This window comes from Scleropages formosus, chromosome 12 (assembly GCF_900964775.1).
Source record: "Scleropages formosus chromosome 12, fSclFor1.1, whole genome shotgun sequence".
Classification (NCBI taxonomy): Eukaryota; Metazoa; Chordata; class Actinopteri; order Osteoglossiformes; family Osteoglossidae; genus Scleropages; species Scleropages formosus.
In genome coordinates this window covers 28,128,103-28,151,125 of record NC_041817.1, presented here as the reverse complement: position 1 = coordinate 28,151,125, position 23,023 = coordinate 28,128,103, and the positions used below count along the sequence as shown (strand labels likewise).

Here is a 23,023-nt window from a genome sequence, read left to right as displayed (position 1 = left end):
AGCACCGAGGATCTGATTCCGCTGGCAGTCGCCCCCCTTCATGAGCCACAGGAGCCCAGCTAGTAAACCGTGCAGGAATTTAGTACTGATGAGCTGAACGCCGCAGTCCTGCTCCTTCATCCGCTATCCCATCGCGGTGGTCCGTAATTGTGCAAACCCCACCCCGACTGAGCTGGATTCGAACCCACATTCAGACCTACAGTGCAGGAGCTGCTGTGCCATGGTGCTTCCTGCTTAACAGTCATTATTTTACAAAGAGAACACTTTTCATATTATAGTAATTTTTCATGAGATTGCGTGCCAGGCTTTCCCATAGCCCTGTGTGTGTGTGGCTGGCTGGCCCAGCCGTGGCTGAATGGTGGGATTCTGGCCCAGTTCCGGCATCGTGTTCCAGGTTCAGTGTTATTCATGCTAAGACTTTTGTCCCACACATAGCATGACCAATCACAGTTGGCATGTGTGTCTAACTTGGTGAAGTTGTCTTGCCTTTCATATGATATGTGTCCTGCCCTCCACATATTTACATTTATTCATTTAGCAGACGCTTTTGTCCAAAGCGACGTACATCTCAGCAAAAGTACAATTTATGCATTGCATTGAGAAAAGGAGACATAGCTGCAGACATGAAAGTCTCAAGCAAACCTAATTTGTTCCCCACCACTTGCTACACCGAGGTTCATCGTTCAAGGAGGTGCATAAAACACAGGATAGACAAATCCTGATACCCTCCTAGCAAATTTTTTTCTATATATTATAATATAAAATACACAAGCAAGCAAAAACAATGCCGGAATAGTGGCTGAATAAAGGCTTGATCTGGTGATGCTCATGAAGTTACGGTTCACGAACGCTTAAGGCCGTACGTGAGCCGGAGAGATCTTGGGCGAAACGGGTCCGGAAAAGGTGAGTTTGTGTTCCGGACATGGCTCCTCCCACGCCAGCGCGACTCGTCCTCCTCACCCACAGCGCTGCCGGAGATGTTCTCGCAACGGGCGGGCGCCTCCCCGTCTTTCGTTGCGTTGCATCATGGGGCCTGGCGTGGAGCCGCAGTTTGCTCGCGGCTGCGGGGGGCGTCCGGACAAACGCGCGCTTCCTGGTACGTCGCAAAGTGTGTGCATGGTTAACGGAACCGCGTGTTGCTGCACAACAGATGCAGATTTTTAAAAAGGAGGTGTCGGTCCGTCTAGGTGTTGTTTTGGTGTGATGCCCACATCCTTCCATGATCTCCTCTTCCTCCTTAGGCCCCCAAACCAAATTCCTTATTGTTGTCATGGCCAGACCGGTGGCTGAAATTGGCCTCTTTCTCGCGCCGGCTGCCAGGCTTCTGGACTGCAGAGTCCGGGACCCAAAGGGGCACCGCTTGGGCTGGCAGCATTAGGGACGGAGATGAGTACCGGGACCAAGGACACTGCTTAGTCAGCGCAGCGCTGGCCAGCCGATCCGGCGGCGGCGTGGTGCGGCTCGGCCGACGGGATCGCGGCATCGGCCGGCGAGCCGGCGAGACGCCTGCGGCTCGGCTCCGGCATCCTGCAGATCGCGGCATCCCGAAGGCGAGGTCGGCGTTCCGCGGGAAATCTGGGTCACGGGGAGCCGTGTGCACCGAGAGCTGCTGCCCCGGGTCGGGACCCGCGCCAGATGGAGAGCGGCTCGCTGCGGATCCGCGCTCGCGCCAAACGCCGCCCCCACATTCTCGCAGTTAAAGCAGGGGAACGACCGTGATTTTACGCACGAGCAAACAAGGCTGCCCTCGTGCTTGAATAAGCGTTTTTCCGTGTCACAATGTAACGAGGTCACAAACGCGTGGGCCGCGCCGCGAGAGAGGACCCCTCCCTGACACGGTCTCCACACACCACTGCGCGCAGCGCCTCTGGGAGGGATGGGTCCGGATTATAGTAAACGGAGAGAAATGAACCGCGCGTTTTCGGGAAACTGGCATTCGGTCGACTTTCGCAAAAACGTGCGAGTGCAAAAAGTGAAAAGCGAAAATACTGCTCCGTAGGGGTCGAGTTAAGAGGAGACCGAACACCATCGGCACATCGAAAGCCCGGGTGAAGCATCTCATCACGGTCCTCGCGACCGCTGACCGCTCTCGTGTCAGGGCAAATAGGAAAGCAGCTTGTAGGACGGGTTCATGGGGCAGCAGGTGTTTTAGTTCTATTTACCGCGTTTTTTCACCAGCAGCTGGTTAGGCAAACTAAAGATAAACACTGACCAAGCAGCAGATGGACTGTCTGTGTCACTGATTCTGCGCTGATTTGTTTGTCATCTTTGGAGGTTTGCGGTCATTGAAACGTAAATATGACCTTTCTGTTCTTCGGCACAAGGGAAAAGGCAGAAAACCTCATCCTGAACCCCAGAGCTGTTCTGATTCTGTGTGTGTGTGCGCGTGAGAGAGAGAGAGAGAGGCAGAGAGACTACTGCTCTGTATCGCTGCTGACCACCAAGTGACCGATCCCCAGAACACTTTGGACCATTCTGAACCGGCAATGTTTGATACTGTTTCCATGGATACGTCCATGAATCTCTCTCTCTCTCACACACACACACACACACACTTCTCCCTGCACTAACCAGCAGCTCTTCGTCCCTCTTGTGTCCCTGTCCAAGAGAAGACACCTGTGAGGACACCCTGTGATGCCTGCGGACCTGTGCACGGCGTGGGCGTTGGGACCGGAAGTCCTCCCTGTGCCCCAGGAGCTGCCGCGGGGGGGACGCCGGGTGCCAGAGGAGCAAAGGCGCCCGTGGAGAAAACCGCCCGGAGCCGCGTCCGCGTCGACCTCGTATGGTCCTCTGCAGACCCACGTTGGCATCAACACCGCGGTCGTTGCTTGCTTTGTAGGTGTGAGGACTGGCGCTGTTTGTTCAGATTATCGGCTAGATAAGCGGCACCGGGAACGAGAGCTGGCAGGAGCCGCCGTTTTTCTTGGAAAGCCGCTCCGGCGCGGCGGCCGAGGTCCAGCCGCTCACCGACGCCCTCGTGTTTCGACCTCGTCCTCGACCGCCGCGGCTCCCCTTGTTTACGGTTCCAAAATGAGAGAATCTCCTCCTTTCTGGAACGCTCTGCAGCCAAAGGGTCAGCGGGGGGCGTAGCGGTTAGAGCTGCTGCCGTGTCAGCGAGGGCCCTGGTGTCAGTGCTTCCCTCGACAAAGTTACTACGGTATAAATGGGTAAACAATGTGTAAATAGGAGCTGCCATTTTTGGAGGAAAGAGTCTGGGAAGTAATAAGTAGTCATTTCTTGTAAAGAAATCTCCATTATTGAATCTCTAGGAATTTCCAATATACTTAAAGATGGTCTCGCAGAGGAAACATTGTGTTTCACGTCTTTTTTTATTCGCTTATCGTTTTCTTGTTGAACAATGAAGAAAGAGAAATTAAGGGACAAAGCGTCCTTTCTACGGACACCTTACGTAATCGAGACACGGGGCCCGAGGGATCATCTGGCGGCTTGACCTCATCGCTGGCGGCACAGGGAAACGGCCACTGCCCCCCCCCGCCCCCCCCAGAACAACAACAGCATCTCTCTTGGGGCCGCGGGTGGCGCTCCTGAGCTTTGCGCCCAGCGACCGGGACCACACCCATAAAGTCGCTGGCTGACAGCACCAGCGGTCCATCGAGGGTCCCGAGCGCTGCCCGTGGGACAATTACCATGACGGTGGTAAAAGAAAGAGTGTAACGGTGATAACTGGCATTTGCGAGGTGTCCCGCGCAAACGGACGCCGCGAGCGCCGTTACGTGAGGAAACGCTGACATTCCGCTCGAGATACAGGAGGAGCCACGCTGGTTTTTGCTCTTGTTTAATTGACGGACGTGGACAAGGACGACAAAATGAAAGGAAGTATCGGCGATTCTCCATTAAGGGCAATAACGACAAAGCGATGCGTATTTTTCCAGGGAAATGAAAGCATCAGAATGTAAACGTCTCTCAGCATCTCTGCAGCCGGTCGAGTTCGAGCGAAGCTCCCCCCGCTCATTTAATACCTCCGCACTCAAGCAGAGAAGACGTTGTCCGTCGGTCGGTGATGTCCGGTGCAGGGTCGCGGTGGTCTGGAGTCTATCGGGGAAGCAGAGGGTGCGAGGGTGGGTTCGCCCCGGACGAGGCGCCCCTCCATCGCAGGGCTTTCGCGTGTACTCGTTCACCGGCGCACACTTTGGGCAATCTGGAGTCACGAGTTCCGATGAAACGCGTCTCCGGAGTGCGGGAGGAAACCAGAGCTCCTGTAGAAAACCGAATCGGGTTTGAATCTGGGTTGCAGAGCGGCTCCCGCGTGGCGCAGAACGCGTCCTGTCCGGCCGACGTGTCGGCGAGAGCCGAGACACGCGTCTCCATCGGTGCCACGCATCCGTGTTTCTGCACGTTGTTCTCACGCTCGCTTCATAGGAAACAGCCATGAGCTTCCTACGGACTTGTTTTTTGAGATATGCTGGGTCTCAAACTAGTCTTCGCCAGCTCGTTTGCTGCCTTGTCCCTGGAAGAAGCTCCGCATAGGACGCTGATTTTCCCGGGGCTGCCCCCCCACAGCGGCACACGCACCAGCCGTTCAGGATTAAGGAAGCGTTCTAGCAGCGGCACGAATTCTTAATTTTTATTTTTACCGAAAAGACCCTGTTGGCAGCAGTGGACAACTTTGTGCGTTTAACACTTCCTCTTTGCCTAGTCTCCGTCTCGGGGCTTCAGCTAGAGCCCAACGAGGCACAGTGGAGCGCCGGGACGCGACCACTTCTGATCCATCACGCAGACTAAATCCCTCTACGTGGCGGGGGGTTCGGAACTCCCTATTAAACGTTCCATTGCACACGTTTGTCCCTCGCAGGCCTGTCGCACCGCGCCCTTCGTGTGCCTGTAGTGTGTTGCGGCGTCGCTACGGCAACAGGCTGCGGTCGACCGGCACTCCGGGCTCCTGTGCGCTTCCTCAAAACGTTCCCTCTCCACCGGAACGCGCCGAGGCCGGTTCGCGGCGCTCGTGTCGCATACAGGCTCTTCTTAGTACGCGGCGCTGTTCCGAAACGCTTTTTGAACTACCGCGCACGTCGAGCCGATCGGGGTACGACGCAAACCTCAGGCCCGAAGACGCGCCGTCCCCCCCGGGGAGCGCGTTCTCCGCGTAACCGCATATCCTCGCTAAGTCCGAAGTCGTTCGGAGCGCTGAACGGGCGCCGCCCTGCTGGCTCTCGTAGGGGATCCCATCAGTCACCGAACTCCACCCTGGCAGGGAGGATTGGGGGGGCGGGGGTGTCTATTAATAACTTCCTCGGAGGCCCAGCGGCGGGTGTCGGGAAGCCGGCGGCCGCGCGCGATATTTCCAGCACCGACGAAGACCCGTCCGCCACCGCGACTCCGAGAGCCCGGACTTGCCCTCGTCCCTCGGCAGAGCGGCCGAGGCCCACGGGACCCGGGAGGGAAGCGCGGCCGACCGCCTCCTCCTCCGGAGGCTTGGAACGAACCCGAAAACAAACGGAAGCGGAGGGCGGAGCACGGCGAGGAGGACAACCGACCAATCACACGGTGGCAAAATGCCGATGTTCCCGCCACCTCGACGGCTTGACGGAAAACGCGCGCGGCGTCTCCGCTTCCTTGTCCGGATCCGGCGCCGCCGGGCGGCGGCTCGGTCCTGCGCCCCCTCGCCTGCTCCGGCCGCCAGCTACGGCACGTCGCACTCGATGTAGGGGATGTCGCCGTAGCGGCCGTCCAGCTCGGCCCACTGCTGCACGGCCCGCGCCACGATCTCCTCCGACAGCCGCTGGGCGTAATCCAGCAAAACGGGGTCGACGTGCGGGGAGCCGTCCCCCGGCTCCGAGCGCACCAGCGACGCCCCGTCGCCGCCGCCCTTGCCGTCCGCCGTCCTCGCCGACTTGGCGTTCTTCGTCAGGTCGCCGTGTTTCGATTTGACGCATCCCATGGTATAAATAATGTAGCATTGGACAGGGGATGGAGCAGCGCTACAAAAGAAAGGACGAGAGGGCTGTGGGCGGGGCCTGCCGTCCGGGGGGGGGAGGGGCACGGCTTCAGGGGGCGGCAGCTGGAAAGCTATAAAAAGCGAGGCGACGAAGGGCTGCAGTGGTGCTCCAAACGGTCATTCGAGTAGCCAAGATGCTGGATGGGCGTGTCCCTGTGGGGGTGGGGGTGGGGGTGGGGGTGGGAAAGGAGAGCAGAGCAGAGCAGCGAAGCGCTTTTTATTCCACCACAGGCATCAGGCTGGAAATACAAGCCAAGGTGTCGCTGGGTCAGGATGAGCCTGTCAGAGTAACGCGGTCGACGCACCTGAGTGTGTGACACGCAGCGAGCGGGGCTCTCCGCTACCTCGTCCTTTACCTCGTCCTTTACCTCACCCTTTACCTCATTTCTAACGCCTGTCACATGACGTCACTCGTTCACTGAACGGAGCTCGGCGGTCACTGCGGTCACTGCGGTCCACAGGTAGAGCGCCGTGCGTCCTTCCCTCTTATTGACTTTCTTTGAAAGAAAGTGACCGATGGATCGAACGAAGTGCCGCGATTCACGAAACGCAGCTTCCCTCAGATCAGTCAGTGTTTGTCAGCAGGTAAGTTATATGAACGCTCACGTCGTTCAAGGAGCACAGCGACACACACACACACACACACACACACACACACACACGTGTCCTCGGGCCGGGCTGCGCGAACGCCGACCGCCGCCTCCCTGCCCCCACGCGCACCCCGGGCTCCGGCAAGTTCCGGCATGTGACGGTGCGGCAGTACTGACATGGGTCACCGGGTGGCGCGATGGTTAAGGGCCCGAAGGCCGTACGTACCGCGGTACTGTACTTGTCCTGCGAAAGAGCCAAAGAGTGAGGACAGCAGTGATCCCAATAAGAGCACAAGTGAACGTGAGAGAGAGAGAGACACACACACACACAGACACACACACACCCGTTTCCGAAGGTCACGCGGAGGTTCGAAAAAGGCGGACGAGCTCGCGCTGCGTTACCACACGGTTTTACTACTCTGTACAATATGTAAATGTGTATTTATTTTCCGTGTCGGGCTCGTTCCGGGGGGGGGGGGCGCGGTCCTGCCTTCTCCTGCCTTTTTACCTGTACAACACCGTTTTTACCCGTCTCCGGCGGCTACTTACCGTGTTTATTTATTATTCCGCGAGGAGGAGCCGCTTCCACCACCCGCCGGCGCGCGCAGCCCGAACCCGCTCCTCTTTCCGCCACAGCGAGTCGTGTTTTTTCGGTCAAGAAGCTCCGAGCCGCTAAATCCGTCCGGATTAAGGTTGTGTGGACGTGCGGAACGAGAACGCGGAACGAGAACGCGCGCCGCCGCCGCCCCCGCTGCCGTTCGGGCTCTTTTCTAAATCCGCCCCGTGACTCGGGCACGAGCCTGAGCTGAGGTCCGGAGTGGCCGCGCGACTGCGTGGACCTGTGGGCGGAACCGCATGTCTGAGCGGAGGAGACGGGACCCCGATCGTCACACATCGCACATGATTGATTCCCACCCTCATCGCATTCCCGGCATCGCGTTTCCCGTCATCATCATATTCCCAACATCATAAATTCCCATCATTATCATATTCCCAACATCAAAAATTCCCATCATTATGTTCCCAAAATCATATTCCCATTATCATCATATTCCCAGCATCAGAAATTCCAATCGTCAAATTCCCAACATCACAAATTCCCATCATCATATTCCCATTATCATCACATTCCCAGCATCACAAATTCCCATCATCATCATCATCATATTCCCAACATCATAAATTCCCATCATCATATTCCCATTATCATCACATTCCCAGCATCACAAATTCCCATCATCATCATCATCATCATCATCATCATCATCATCATATTCCCAACATCACAAATTCCCATCGTCATATTCCCAACGTGGCCACAAGCCCAGTATGTCAGTTCCTAGGTACCGTTCACAACAAAGCCAGTGCCTTCAGAATTCCTGGAAGACTCTCGTACCCCCCATGCGCTCCTGCCGCTGTGGAGTCTCACTGCTGCTGTAGCTTCAGCCCAAGAGATCATCAACGATCCTTCGGATTCTCGAGACGCTGTGTCTTGGAGGGAAAGCCAACCTAGCAGGTCCAGAGGCACCTCACTGAAGCCAAGAGCTTTTCCAGCATCTCCGCAACGTCTCCGGTTGAGGTCCGCAGCCCAACCCCTGCCGAGGAAAGCCTGAGCGAGACGTTCCTTTTCCGTCCTGTGTTGCAGGATAGTTTAGAGAACATTTTTGAGGAGGTTTGGAAATCCCTTTCTGTGGCCTCTGAACTCCTTTCACATTTAGGTCTTTGCTTCTGCAGCTGCTGCCATTGTGACCTTGGAGCCTCTTGGTGTCTTTCTGCTATACGTCAAGTTCGGAGTCCTTGTAATGCCTCGTGAACCTTGTAACACCTTCCCGCCGCCGTTTCTTGCTGATGCCTCCATCACAGTCTCGAACCGGATCCACCGAGACTCCGTGTTCTCTACTCACCTATGAAAAGCTCTTCCAGAAGTCCAAACTGAACTTGTTAGGAACCAGGCCGTCCTGCAGGTGTTAGCCCTGATGACTTCCTTAGGTATCATCACTATGTCTGGTGACCTCCCGATCTGATCCAGGTCACCACCAGGTGGTGATGGGTCGACACCGCATCACCCATCTTCATCATTGTGTCCTGAACACAGGGCCTCAGGTCAGAGGACCCAACAACAAAAGTCAATGGTCATCTACTGACTTAAGTTCCCATGGGTCTCCTCTACTCGTTTCTCTGCACTGGCTTCCTATAGCTGCACGGATCATATTCAAGGCCCTGATCATTGTCTACAAAAGCATCAATAAAACTGTTCCCATATATCTGCAAGACTTGATCATCTACTACACCCCAACCAGACTACTACGCTCATCTACTTCTGCTCGCTTGGTGGTCCCGCACGCAAAAGGTAAAGCTCGGAGGTTCTCGGTTCTGGCTCCGTTGTGGTGGAACGACCTCCCCCTCTCACTCAGAACTGCTGAAGCTCTGTCTACATTCAAGGAGGGTCTGAAAACTCACCTTTTCCAGACCCATTTCACCCAAGATCTCTCCAGCTCATGTACGGTGTAAATGTTCATGCACCGTAACTTCATGAGCATCACCAGATAAAGCCTTTAATCAGCCACTATGCTGGCATTGTATGTGACTGTGTACCTCATAAAAATTTTTTAAAAAAACTTGTAGGAAGGTGATCAGGATTAGTCTATCCTGAGTTTCATGCAGCTACTCGTGTGATGAACATTGGTCCATAAAGTGGAAAGAAACTAACTGTACTTAAGAATCACACGTCTGCAACTAAGTGTCTCTTTCTCCTAATGTCACGAACACATTGTGTTTTTTATGAGATGTTCGTCGCTTTGGAGAAAAGTGTCTGCTACATGTATAAATATAAATGTAACTGTAAGGTAGTCTGGTAAGAACGTAGGGTAAGCGCCCTTGAGCTGAACTCCAGTCATAGCATGGACTTGCGTGGTTTTCATGGTAAAGAGGGTAAAGAAGTGCTTCAGCGTTGCCATCTTGTCAGTACATCCCTGGATTGTGAACGTTTTGCACATTCAAACCTCCGACCAGTCGAGCCGCTGAGGCACCGTGAGGCTCCAGGTTACCGCAGTGCCACTGAGCCACTTACGTACAGCTCCGTACGTCTGCGAGTCACCATGTGGCCAAACACGGAGATTGTTGGGGACGATCTGTGACTCGCTCAATAGTCCAATGGCAGCTCATCACTTGGGTTCATGTCAAGCAGGCCATGGTTCCCAGCGACTCTCCTCCAGGGTCCTCTGTCCTTGACCACGCATGCATCATGTGGTATCAGCTCGAACATCTCAATCATCTCTGGAAAGCTGGGTGTTCTGCACATCTCTTTGGGCTTTCAGTACCATCAGAGGTTCCCAGGTGAATCCACATGGAGGCGATTCTCTAGCCCCCCCCCCAAGACAAAGTCCACGTGTGCAGCAACGCTTTGTGTTGGTCCCGGTTACCGCGGTCTGGGCGTAGTACTTTTTTGGAGCTTTCATGGGATTCTCCTTGTTGTATTTCTTCTTGTCTCACTCCTCACCTTCGACCAGCTGGCTGAGGAGGAACCCGACCAGGGACACAACGGCTCTAGATGATTCCATCATCGCAGCCGCCATCACACGTCCAGTCAGGCTCTACCTCATGTGCATATATCCATCCAATTTTAATAACCGCTCATCCTGAGCAGGGTCATGGTAACCTGGAGCCTATCCCAGCGTCATTTTGCTCAAAGCTGAGGGTGGACACCCTGGGCCTGGACGGGACTCCAGTCCGTCACAGCAGACACTTTTATCTGATACTTTTCTCCAAACTGATCCATAGTGCGAAGGCAGCCTTTGGTAACTACCCTGCGTAAGGACTTTGCTCGGGGGTGTCGCAGCATTTAAATGACAGCCTTCCCTGATGCGGACATTGACGCCCCCTGCTGGGCAGAAACAACTCTGCGTTTTGTCGCTCGGAGCAGAACGAAGATGAAAAGAAGTTCGACGACCTCCCACTGTTTCAAAGGTTCATTTCAGGTGTAGATATGAACAAGGCCTCTAATGAAGTGGATTAAGTGCTTTATGTGCGCTACACAGAACAAATGTAAGCAGCCCATTATACAGTAGAGTGCAGCGCCCACAATGGCTTTCAAAGGTTTTTACCATGTTCGTATCTTGAAATATTGTTCGGCCAGAAGCGGTTCGGAAACGGCGGCTGCGCTCAGTCTGCGGCCACAAGAGGGCGACACACGTCTTTCTCTGCGGACGGTCGAATCCCTATTAGTGACGTTGGACCCTTTATTGTGTCGCTTTATTCTGCCTGTCCAGCTGAGGTTCCTATTGTTATTGCCAGCAAAATTATATATATATATATTTGTACTTTAGTTTAATTTCAATTCTTTACATTCCCTCCAAATGTACTTTCCTTTTTTAGATGTTTGTCAGCAGCAGCTTTGGTCTTTCCTTTATTGTCTTTATTGCCTTTCTTCTTTATTCCCCCTTTTAGTGTCTCCATATCCGCGACCCCTGGATTTTGCAGCATAATTCCTTTGAAAACTATATATTTCTATTAAACCAAGATTAAGAAAGTAACTTTCATCCACCCTGTTGATCCAGAGCTACAGCATGTGGAAAAAACTTACATGTTATGTGCGTTCCTTTTGTTACCCCACTGGAGAGAAGAGGAAGGGGGGGTCGTTTGAATTTGAAATCCAACGTTTTAAAACCAGAAGAGGGTATTTTTGTTTTTTTTTTTTTTACAAAAATTCTACTTTATGATGCTATCATGTGGTGTTTTTGTACATCTCGTTTACAGTAGCTGATAGTGCGGTTTGCGTCTCCTCCTCGTTTCATTCACTTCACCGTAATAATGTACGCGGTGGAGCACCATAAAAACACAGTAACTGAGAGTAAGAGCAGAAGTCACGAGGAGCAGTGAAGAAGCGCTTCGTCCCGCTCGTCTCTCGTCTCATCTCCACGCAGCGGCAACAAGATCAAAGCGTCTGCGCGCTTCTCGCTTCTTTAATGACGTCACAGGAATCCCGTGCACGGCGAGTTCCATGACTTCGTTATACGGTCTCTCGTTATAAGGGCCACTTTCGGCTCCCTGTAGGGCAGTAGAGCGGGGCGGTGCGGTGCGGAAAACAATTTCTTTCCCCCCAAAAAGCAAAGGCGAAGAAGTCAGTTCGAGAGCGAACCTGCAGGTCGTTTCGCTCCCTTTTATTGCGCTGTGACTGGTTTCTGAACAAGTTTATGAGCAGAGCGGCGGAGACCGTACGACGCGCTTCTTTGTGCGCACATTCATATTCATATTGTTCATATTCATATTCGCAAGCCCGGCCTCACATGAGAAAAACGAGGGGCGGACGACGGAACACGGGTTATTACTTCGGGTTATTACTTCGGCTTATTACTTTACCGCGCTCCCGGACGCCATAAATGAGCGCAATGCTGCAATGAATGGAACGAATGTGGAAGCGCCGCTGCCCGATCGTCCGCCTCCTCGCCTCCTCGCCCCCCCCCCAACCCCCCCGCACCCCATCTCTCTGCCCCCCTCGGAGCACCTGCGCCACGTGCCGCGCGCGTCCGTCCGAGCCCGGACTCCCCGTTAGCGGTCCAGCCAATCGCCGGGTTTCGACGACGCGGGCGGAGAAGCCGCGCTCGCGCTATAAAAAGCGGCGGCGGCGCCGAGCGACTCGAATGACACCCTCGTGAGTGCGGCGCGGCGCGTGGCTGGCTTTCGGCGCGCGCGTCCCCACAGCGCGGCACCTCGCACCAGCACGAGCCTCAGTCAGTGCCGCCAGCGGCGCGCGCTCCCCTCCGACTCCCGCGCCCCGTCCGACCGTCGTCGAGAAGCAAGCGTGCGGACCATGCGCGTGTCCGCGTCACGCGCTCTCGTGCGCCTCGCCCTGCCGCTGCCGCTGCTGTTGCTGCTGGCCCTCTCCTCCTGTCCCCCGCCGGCTCTCGGTGACACCTCGGGCTCGGCCGGCGCCGCCGCCGCCACCACCGGGGCGCCCGCCGCGAACCCCGGGAATCCCGGCGCCGGGAGCGAGCAGCAGTGCTCGGCGTGCGAGTCGCGACACCACAGCAAACTGATGAGGCTGCAGGCGATCAAGGCGCAGATCCTGAGCAAACTGCGCCTCAAACAGGCGCCCAACATCAGCCGGGAGGTGATCCAGCAGCTCCTGCCCAAAGCGCCGCCGCTGCAGCAGCTGCTCGACCAGTACGACGTGCTGGGGGACGACAACCGGGACGGGCTGGTGGAGGAGGACGAGGAGCACGCGGTCACCGAGAGCATCATGGTGATGGCCACGGAGCGTGAGTAGCGGGAGGGAGGGAGGTAGGCAGGGAGGAAGGCCATCCCCGCAATCGGGGCGCGCGCGCCGCACGTGTCCGTGTCCCCGTCCCCGTCCCCGCCCCCGCCCACCCTTTCTGCGGAGGGTCCTCTTCGGGACCGTCCGTCCATCCGTCCGTCCCTTCATCCATCATCCTTCGTTCGTTCGTTCGTTCGTTCGTGATTCATGCGCATGTGTGTGTGTTTTGTCGCGCGCTCTCGCCAGCCCAGGCCCTGGTCCAGGTGGACGGGGAACCGCGCTGCTGCTTCTTCTCGTTCAGCCCGCAGCTGCAGCCGGCGCGCGTCCTCAGGGCCCAGCTGTGGGTGCACCTGCGCGCCGCCCGCGAGCCCGCCACCGTCTTCCTGCAGATCTCGCGCCTGAAGCCGCCCGCCGAGGGCGCGCGGCACGTGCACATCCGCTCGCTGAAGATCGACGTGGGCGCGGACGCGAGCTCCTGGCAGAGCATCGACGTGAAGCAGGTGCTGCAGGTGTGGCTGCGGCAGCCGGAGACCAACTGGGGCATCGAGATCAACGCGCTGGACGGCGGACGCAACGACCTGGCGGTCACCTCCCCGGGGGAGGGCGAGGAGGGACTGGTGGGTGATGCGCGGGGCCCCGGGGCCCTCCTCGTGGCGTCAAGCTCCGAGCGGGAGCCCTAACCCTAACCCTAACCCTAACCCTATTCTCCAACCCTAACCCCGAACTCAGGCGTAGGAAGCAGGCAGGTCGTGTGGCGGCTGAGCTCCGCAGCCCGAGCGTCGCGGGTCCGGGGGGGAACTTTGCACGGCGCCGCAATAAACGCGATGTTTCCCTCTTTTGCGCCGCCGGATGCGCACAAACACACATTCGCTGAATCTCCACCTGCCGTCGCAGCGGCCCAAGTGAAGACGGACTGGATTGCTTACTGACACGTAGCTCAGGTGCGAAATGTTCTAGTGCAGCAGGCGGAAGAGTAAAGAGCGTTTAGCGCGTAGCGCCGGACGCCAAGTAAGCGTGCGAAACACCCGCAAGCCGAACGGCCCCTCGGTTCTTATGTCTCGCGGCAACGACGTAGCGAAGCTGCATGGAGCGCAAAGGCGTACGATGTTACGTTTGCTTTAAAGTGTGACAGTTAGAGCGATTGTGACGGCAGCGGCGACGGTGACCGTCGCTCCCGTTGATGTGTGTGCGAGACGCGGGCTCTCCGGTTTCATCCGTTCCCCTGCTCTGCGTTCTGTCGCTCCAGCAACCGTTCATGGAGGTGAAGATGTCCGAGGGCCCCAAGCGTCTGCGGAGGGACTCGGGCCTGGACTGTGACGAGAACTCGTCCGAGTCGCGCTGCTGCCGCTACCCGCTCACCGTGGACTTTGAGGACTTTGGCTGGGACTGGATTATCGCCCCCAAGCGCTACAAAGCCAACTACTGCTCCGGGGAATGCGAGTACATGCACCTGCAGAAGTACCCGCACACGCACCTGGTGAACAAGGCCAACCCCCGGGGCACGGCAGGACCCTGCTGCACCCCCACCAAGATGTCCTCCATCAACATGCTCTACTTCAACAGGAAGGAGCAGATCACCTACGGCAAGATCCCCTCCATGGTGGTGGACCGCTGCGGCTGCTTGTGAGCGCTTTGGGGGGTGGGGGCGGGTGGGGGCGTGGTACTGAGATCAGGGAGGCACAAGGGGTTGGGAGGAGGGCGGCGGACCGGTGAGCTTCCGGAGGAAAAGTCCATGAGTCGGCAATCGACGCTTTTCACTCCGAATGCTGTGCAATAGAGGGAGCGGCAGAAAGAGCCATTTTAACCAAGAGCAGGGGGGGCGTGGGGGTGGGGGGGGTCTTTCCGGGTCCAGGAGCAGGGAGGCAGCAGGGAAAGGTACAGCACATGTTTGAACGAGCTTTTACTCTGTTCGAGGACGGACGGACACACACACACACACACACACACACACACACACACACTTGGTCCACAGAAGCAGCCTGGATGTCCCACGTGGAACCGGCAGAACCGAGCGCACGAGAAACATTTCAGAGCGACAGCGAGCTCATGTGGGGGCGGGGGGGGGGGGTCTGGCCCAGGAGCTCCGCAGCGTCAGACTTCGTGACCATTAATGTTATGCATACGGTAAATCACAGTACAGTTACTGCACCGCATCCGCATTCCTGCAAATACAGCTTCACCTGTACATCAATCACCAGCTACGTGCCACGTGCGGGAGGCGAGGGGTCGCGAACGGCGCACCTGACCGAGGCACTACGAGCGCGGCACGGCACGGACACGTGGCACAGACGCACGGCACAGACGCACGGCAAAGCGCCGCGTGCGGAAACGGAGCTCCGGCTCTGCCTGTCCAGCAATAGCGTTTGCACTACGGTCGACCAATGGGAAGAATTGGTTGCTGCAGAAGTTGTATAAACTGATGTTTGTTTGTTTGCTCATTCATATTGTGTACATGCCGTTGTTCCCATTATCCTTTTTTATTACAACACCGCTGGTGACGTGCGACTCCACAAACCAGCAACAAATATGTGTACAATAAGAACCATATATAACTGACTCTTATATCTATATCACACAAATAAAGGTGCTTGCTTTTATGCCCGCTGCTGTTTTTTGTTTCCTGCGCGGTCAGAGATGTGCACAGTGCCGAGTCGTAGCTCTCCGGTTGCGGGTTCCAATAGAGCCACCGCTCTGTTTGTGTGCGGGCTGCAGCTCTCCTGGTGCTCCCAGGTGTCCTTCGAAGGCCTCGGTCACCCCACGGTCCAGTGGCGACTCCGCATTGTCCCTAGTGTGTGTGTGTGTGTGTGCGCGTGCGTGGAAATCTACTTCGGATCTCACTTTGCATTTCTCATCTGTCACCCGCAGCCATATAATTTGCACCAGTAATGAAGAAAGCTATCTTTACTTCACCTATTTTTAATCTATAAATAAAGTTAAATTGACTGATTTTTCATATTCCAACTCATTTCGAGAAGTGGAACGTTTTCATGTGAACATTAATTAACTTCACACCCAAGAGAAAGTGGGAAGGAAGACACACGGTACATACAGTAACATACACCACGATTAGTGTATAGCCTCCCTTTTGGTCCCAGCGACGAGTGACTTATTTCTTAACAGCACAGTTTAAAGGAGGAAATGTACAAATAACAACTCTTAAATGGAACCCTGTGCTGAACTCCGTAGGCGAGAAACCATTACGGTAAAAACGGTGTAAAGAGGACTGAGACAAGCAGCACATCGACCAGGGGACAAAATGTGGGTTCGTGTGGAGCCTCCACTTCCGTCCAGTAGGGAGCAGCTTGAGTACAGGCAGTCTCTGAGTTACGAACATCTGACTTAAGTACGACCCGTAGTTACAAACCCACACAGACACAGAGTCTGAAACCGCTTGTCCCATACAGGGTCGCGGGGAGCCGGAGCCTAACCCGGCAACACGGCGCAGGGCTGGAGGGGGAGGGGACACACCCAGGACGGGATGCCAGTCCATCGCAAGGCACAGGCACCCCAAGTGGGACTCGAACCCCCGAGTAAAGTCTACTGTATTAAAAGTTTGGGTTACATACAATGATTCGTAATAACAAACGGCGCTACTTTGCAACGAGTATCAAAACACTGCGCATCTACAGCGGTTCGCGGGCACGTCGGCAGGGTGCGTGAGCCCGAGGTAGGACAGACTTCCTTCTTTTCCGTCGGAGCGCGTTGCTGTTAACAGTGTCTCGTGTGTTACTGCATTTGGCTTTTACCCTCCTAACTGTGGCACCAAAGTGTCAGTGTGATGCAAGTGATGGTGATGCATCAAAGAAAAGGGAAGCGATCACGACTGAAACTAAAGTGGGAATAATAAAGGGATCAGAAAAAGGTGAAACACCTACGAACACTGGAAAAGCAAAGTTTAAAGTTTAAAGTTTCTTGTTTTTTTATACCCCCTCACACACACACACACACACACACACACACTCTCTCTCTCCCCTCCTCCTCTTCTCTGTCTCTATTATACTGTAATTACATTTATTATTATTGTTATTATTATCATTACATTATTACATTGTATTATTTTTATCACTGTATTGTTATTAAAGAGGGGGTGCGGTGGCGCAGTGGGTTAGACCGGGTCCTGCTCTACGGTGGGTCTGGGGTTCGAGTCCCACTTGGGGTGCCTTGCGACGGACTGGCGTCCCGTCCTGGGTGTGTCCCCTCCCCCTTCGGCCCTACGCCCTGAGTTGCCGGGTTAGGCTCCGGTTCCCTGCGACCCCGTATGGGACAAGCGGTTCAGAAGATATGTGTGTGTGTGTTATTAAAGATATTTAGTGTATCCAGAAGTGTTTCTTTAATGTTTTCCGTACGCAGAAAGGTACACGATATACTACATACTAAGGCAAACTGACGTTGGACACGAACCGCATCTACAGTAACTGCTCAGACTTACATAGAGACTGAGGAATAGAACTCGTTTGTAATCCAAGGACTGTCTGGCCCACACTACCGCCAGTCATGCTGTCGCCACCCCTCAGACCCCCCAGACCCCCCCAGACCCCCTCCCCGCAGGTAGAACCTAAGGTGTGTGAGTCTTGGTGTCGCTGCCAAGAGGGAGGTGAGCGACGCAAAGTGCCGACGGCCAGGTGAGAACCGGCTGTGACGACGGAAAGACGCCGCAGGTGAGCAGAACAGCAGAGAACAAAGCGGATGTGAGACATGGTCGTGTTTGCGGTCACAGGTACAGGTGAGGGGTCAAGTACCTTGTCTGTCATTGAGCTTCACCTGTAGTTTTTACGAACCCTCCGCTTGCCTGCGAGCTACTTACGCATTTATTCATGTATTACTGACACTGTTCACCACGGTCACCTGCACGGCTGGGACTGTACACTGTGCCGTTTCTAGTTATTCACTTGTTTACGCCGCCGGTAAGAGCCGTGATCAACGGTATAAAAGCAGGAACGTTGAGGATTCAGAGCCGAGTCGTTTGATTTCAACCCGCAGCTCTAATCGCTACACCACACACTCTTCCACCAGTATATTTACATCTACATTTACAGCATCCCTTCACCAGATACTTTTCTCCAAAACAACTTACAGCTCCGTGTGAAGAACAATGCGATTGAACACAGAGTTGTAGATACACACACACACACACACTCGATTGTTTAAACACAGTCACTTTGTCCAAAACATCTGGTTTGCCTATGGACATGACCTGAGTAGCCGCACGTAGGATTTGTACGAGACGCAGAGGCGTTCGTGGAAGCTCATGGAATGCAAGTTTATGGAGAAGTTAGGAGATCCACAGAGAAGTGGCTCCAAAAGAGATGCGTTTTGAGACCCTTCTTGAATGTCAGAAAAGATTCAGCAGTTCTGAGAGACACAGAGAGTTCATTCCACCACAAAGGAGCTAGAACTGAGAGCCTATGCATTTTGACCTCTCTTGTGTGCGACCACCAAACATCCAGAGGCAGAGGAGCACAGTGCTCTTGCTGGGATGGAGGGAGTGATCAGGTCCTGTAGGGATCAGAGTGCAGCTCCTTTGACCATCATGTGGGCTGTGATAGAGTGTTGGACCTGAGATGGGCAGCTACAGGACACCAGCAAAGAGGGATGAGGACGGACGGTACATGGGAACGCTTTGGCAGGTCGATCACAGCTCATACTGCGGTATTCTATATAGGCTGGAAAGGCCTGAAGGCGGAGGACAGAAGACCAGGTGGGATATCCTGATGGCCTGGACCAGAAGTTCCACAGTAGTTGTGAGTTGGAGGCAGCTTTTGTTGATGTTATGCATAAGGTTTCTGCAAGTTACATTTACATTTATACATGTAGCAGACACTTTTCTCCAAAGCGACGAACATCTCATAAAAAATACAATGTGTTCATTACATTAGGAGAAAGAGACGCTTAGTTGCAGACGTGTGATTCTTAAGTACAGTTACTTCGTTTCTTTCCACTAGATGCACCGATGTTCATCACATGAGTAGGTGCATAAAACTCAGGACAGATGAATCCTGATCACCTTCCTACCGTTTTTTTTTAATAGGTACACAAACATTCACATACAATGCCGGAGTGGCGGCTGTGTAAACGGTTATCTGGGGATGATCACAAAGTTACGGCGCATGAACATTTACACCATACATGAGCTGGAGAGATCTTGGGCGAGGTGAGTCCGGAAAAGGTGAGTTTTCAAACCCTTCTTGAATGTAGACAGAGATTCAGCAGTTCTGAGTGAGAGGGGGAGGTCTGTCCACCACAACGGAGCCAGAACCGAGAACCTCCGAGCTTTACCTTTTGCGTGCGGGACCGCCAAGTGAGCAGAAGGAGACGAGCAAAGGGGTCTGGCTGGGGTGTAGCGGTTGACCAAGTCCTGTAAATAGCTGGGAACAGTTCTATTGATACATTTGTAGACAATAATCAGGGTCTTGAATTTGATCCGGGAAGCTATAGGAAGCCAGTGCAGAGAAACGAGTAGAGGAGATATGTGCGAACAACACAACTCGTGCAGCAGTGTTCTGTAAAAGCTGCAGAGGTTTGATGGCAGTAGCAGGAAGGCCACACAGGAGAGAGTTGCAGTATCCAGACGGGACGTCACCATGGCCTGGACAAGTAGTTGGGCAGAGTCAGATGTGAGGTGAAGACGGATCCTGCGAATGTTATGCAGGATGTATCTGTAGGACCAGGTTTCGATGTGTTGAGAGAATGAGAGGCACGAGTCAATCTTTACTCCCAGCCTCCTAACCAGTGAAGTGGATGAAATGAGCAAATGTCCAGTTGGACACAGAGTCTCTGACAGGTTGATGGGCCTGCTGGGAGGTTCAGTTGTAGATGGAGATCAGTCATCCAAACAGGTGATATTAGAGACAAGATGCAATCCGAGAAGAAACGTCTAATTGCGCTGGAGGAAATGAGAAGAAGAGATAGGTGTCGTCATCGTGGAAGTGATGCGAGAACCTGCGAGAACCTGCGAGAGGCGACGGCAGAGCCAAGGGAACAGCTGTAGGTACAGAAGAGTAGGGGACCGAGTACTGAGCCCAGGGGAACACCATACCAAACTACCTTGTAGGACCCGTCCACTAGGTGAGACTCAAACCATTTCAGCGCCAACCCTTTGATTCCAAGCCGTTCTAGGGAAGGAATCCAATCCAGGTCGGACCCACCGGAACATCGAATTCCACCAGACAACATCCACTGTGACCACGGCACCAATATTGTGAGGATCTGCCCAAAACGGTCAATAACCCGAGCAAGAAGCACTTCCTGTTAAAGAAGGGAAAAAACAGACGTTACACAAATCTGCAACTGCTGAAAGCCGCTGTCATCGCAGGTGATGGATTTGTCCTCCCCGGTCGGACGGGACGTCCCCGTGACGCAGCTCACTTTTTCCCCTGGAAGAACCTGTGCGTGTTTCCTATGACCAAAGTCACCCTTGTGGATCGACGGCGTGATTGACTGCGAGGAGCCTGGAGGGCGGAGGGCGGCAGGATGCTCCTCGTGTTTCACAAACATTTAATTCAACAATATTTATCAGTGTAACAGGGAGCTGCCGGTGAACGTGAGCCGGTTCCATGCGGCTGGTGCTCAATCACCGGCGCTCGACAGGAGGGTTTTTTGCAAGACACCTTTACGACGTTATTCTGTTGAGACAAATGACTGGAGGCCCTGGACGTTCCGAGGCAGTAAAGCACGTGCGTCCCAGCAAGCTGCGGCTGACAGTGATGGAGGACGACTCTTCCTCCGAGCTCCGGAAGCGCTCATCCCGTTTGGGATTTGCCGAAGGCTCCCGTTTCCTCGCGGCGAGTCGAGGCCCGACCCGCGAGAACGCCGGAGACGGAGCCCATCAAGCATCGGCCGCAGGGCTCGCGTTGCAGCGTTTCTCGCAAGGGCGCACAGGGGAGCACAAAAATTCAAGCAGCTGTGAGGGATACCGCAGTAAAAGTGAACACTTACTCTGGGAGATACCCTGTTTTTCGAAGTGCCGCACAAAGGGACGCGGTCGTGGAAACGGAACTCTGTGTTTTCACAATGTAATTCTGCACCTGACCAAAGGATATAAGGAATGAAAGAAAAGAACAGTTTTTGACGACTTTAACAAGTAAAACTGATATTAATGTGGAGAAAACAGTGGAATATATTATTAAAGACTAAGCAGGTTAAGAATATTCAGAAGGGGTCACAGGTACCGTTGTGCTCACAGATTTACGGAGGTGAGTAGCAGCAACTCACATTTACTCCATCAATTGTTCCTGAGTGAATTTCTGGTGAAACGGTACTTTGCACAGTAACTTTTGCCCTCGATACTCGTTACTTTTACTTGAGTCCATCTGTACAAAATCACACACACATTTTCAGAACCGCTTGTCCCATACGGGGTCATGGAGAACCGGAGCCTACCCAGTAACACAGGGCGTAAGGCCGGAGGGGGAGGGGACACACCCAGGATGGGACGCCAGTCCGCCGCAAGGCACCCCAAGCGGGACTCGAACCCCAGACCCACTGGAGAGTAGGACCCGGTCCAACCCACTGCACCACCGCGCCCCTGTACAAAATCCTTGTCATTCTATTCGCTGCTTTTTCACATGTAACCCTTTAACTTCCTTTCCTGAAATCTAATTAAGTCACTTTTACTACAAGTCATTGGCGACTCCTCCTCACTGTCAGCTGACGTCGCTCACAATCGGTTCAGTTTGTCACCAGGAGGTTGTTTGGTCAAGGCCCATGATGATTTCTGTTGTTCTGCTCTAGTAAATCTCCATCCATCCACCCATCACCAACAGCGGCTGGGGGAGGGGACACACCGTGGATGGGACGCCAGTCCATCGCAAGGGACCCCAAACAGGGCTCGAACCCCAGACCAGCCACACGGCGGGCACTGGCCGAACCGGCCACACCACCACACCCCCAAAACTGTCATTTTTACCATGCCTGCAGTCACAGTCATGAAACACTTGTGTAAAATACATACAATTCAATGGATAATAAAAAAAATCTATATTTTACATTAGAGCACAACTGGAAACGGTGCAATATAATTTAATTAGTGTAATTCGTAACAAACGTGACCTGTCCTACGACACAAGTTTCAAATACATTAACAAGCGGAGTACAAATTGTTATTGACTAATAACTGTCATTATTATTAGATTGTTACTATTATCGATTAGAAAGTGTTTCCTGGTGCCACTAATTGCTATTTCACACCAAAGATCTCCGTCATACAACTTTGTTAAACAAATTAAAATGACACGTGTTCTTTCTTTTTGTCCTTTTGCTTCAGAGGTACACCAGGGCATCCCAGAAAAATTCGGAAAAAAATGCACCTGTCGCTTTGGCACCAAACACAACTTTGTCTCGTTTATTTTTCTGACTACAATATTCATGGTGGAAAGTCGGAGCGCAGCCGTCATCAAGTGGAATAGCAGGAGCTGGAGGAAATTGGTGATTCTGAGTCCATATCCTCGGGGGGGGCTCTATTAAAAGTGTGCTATCTGCTGCTTCCATTTCAAGCATTTTTGTTGGCGTCGCCCGGCCGGCTTTGCACAGCATCAGCACATATTTCCTGGGCCGGAGTCATTATGGGGCTCATTTGGAAAAGCGAGACTTCCTGCAGGCGACTCGCATCTCAGAAACACATCATTTCATTTATCTGTGTGTTTCTCCAGAGCGGCAAGGTCTGCGGGAGCTGGAGACTCGGGGACAAAACCCCGGGGGGAACAACAGGTAGCGTAGCGGCTGGGGCTGCTACTCTTGAACTCAAAGGGCAAAGGTTCGAATCCCACCTCCAGCTGCACTACCCCTGAGCAAGGTACCAACCCCAAATTGCTCCACTAAAATTACCCAGCTGTACAAAGGGGTAAATCAGAGTAAGTAGATTATGACTGTAAGTTGCTGTGGAGAACAGTTTCAGGTAAATGCACGAGTTCTATGAAGTGAAATACTGTACACTGTGGTACACAGTCCAATCTCAGTGTGGTTTGCTAACAGCAGCAGGTGGTGAAGTGGTTCAAGACCATGCCTTGCACCCAAAGGACCTGGGTTTGAATCCCCAGTCCTGCTTAGTACCCTTGACCAAGGTATTTACCCTGAATAAGTAAATAATGGTATATAACAGTAGTAATCAGTGTAATAGTGTGAAAATTGTAAATGTAACAGTAACTGTGTGCGATGCCAGGCCTCTCGATGTGCGTCTCAGATATAAGAAACCGTCTCTATGTCACGTCACACTATGGAAGAACCTTC

The 23,023-nt window shown here is 53.8% G+C and overlaps 1 protein-coding gene across 1 annotated transcript; it reads left to right on the top strand.

The window, feature by feature from the left end:
* Positions 1-12,020: 12,020 nt before the first annotated feature.
* LOC108928232 (growth/differentiation factor 8-like) lies at positions 12,021-15,394 on the top strand. The gene is made up of 3 exons (XM_029256970.1): positions 12,021-12,803; positions 13,046-13,416; positions 14,046-15,394. Exons 1-3 carry the CDS (start codon positions 12,356-12,358, stop codon positions 14,424-14,426), a joined length of 1,200 nt encoding a protein of 399 aa, XP_029112803.1. The 5' UTR covers positions 12,021-12,355; the 3' UTR covers positions 14,427-15,394.
* The last annotated feature ends 7,629 nt before the right edge of the window (positions 15,395-23,023 follow it).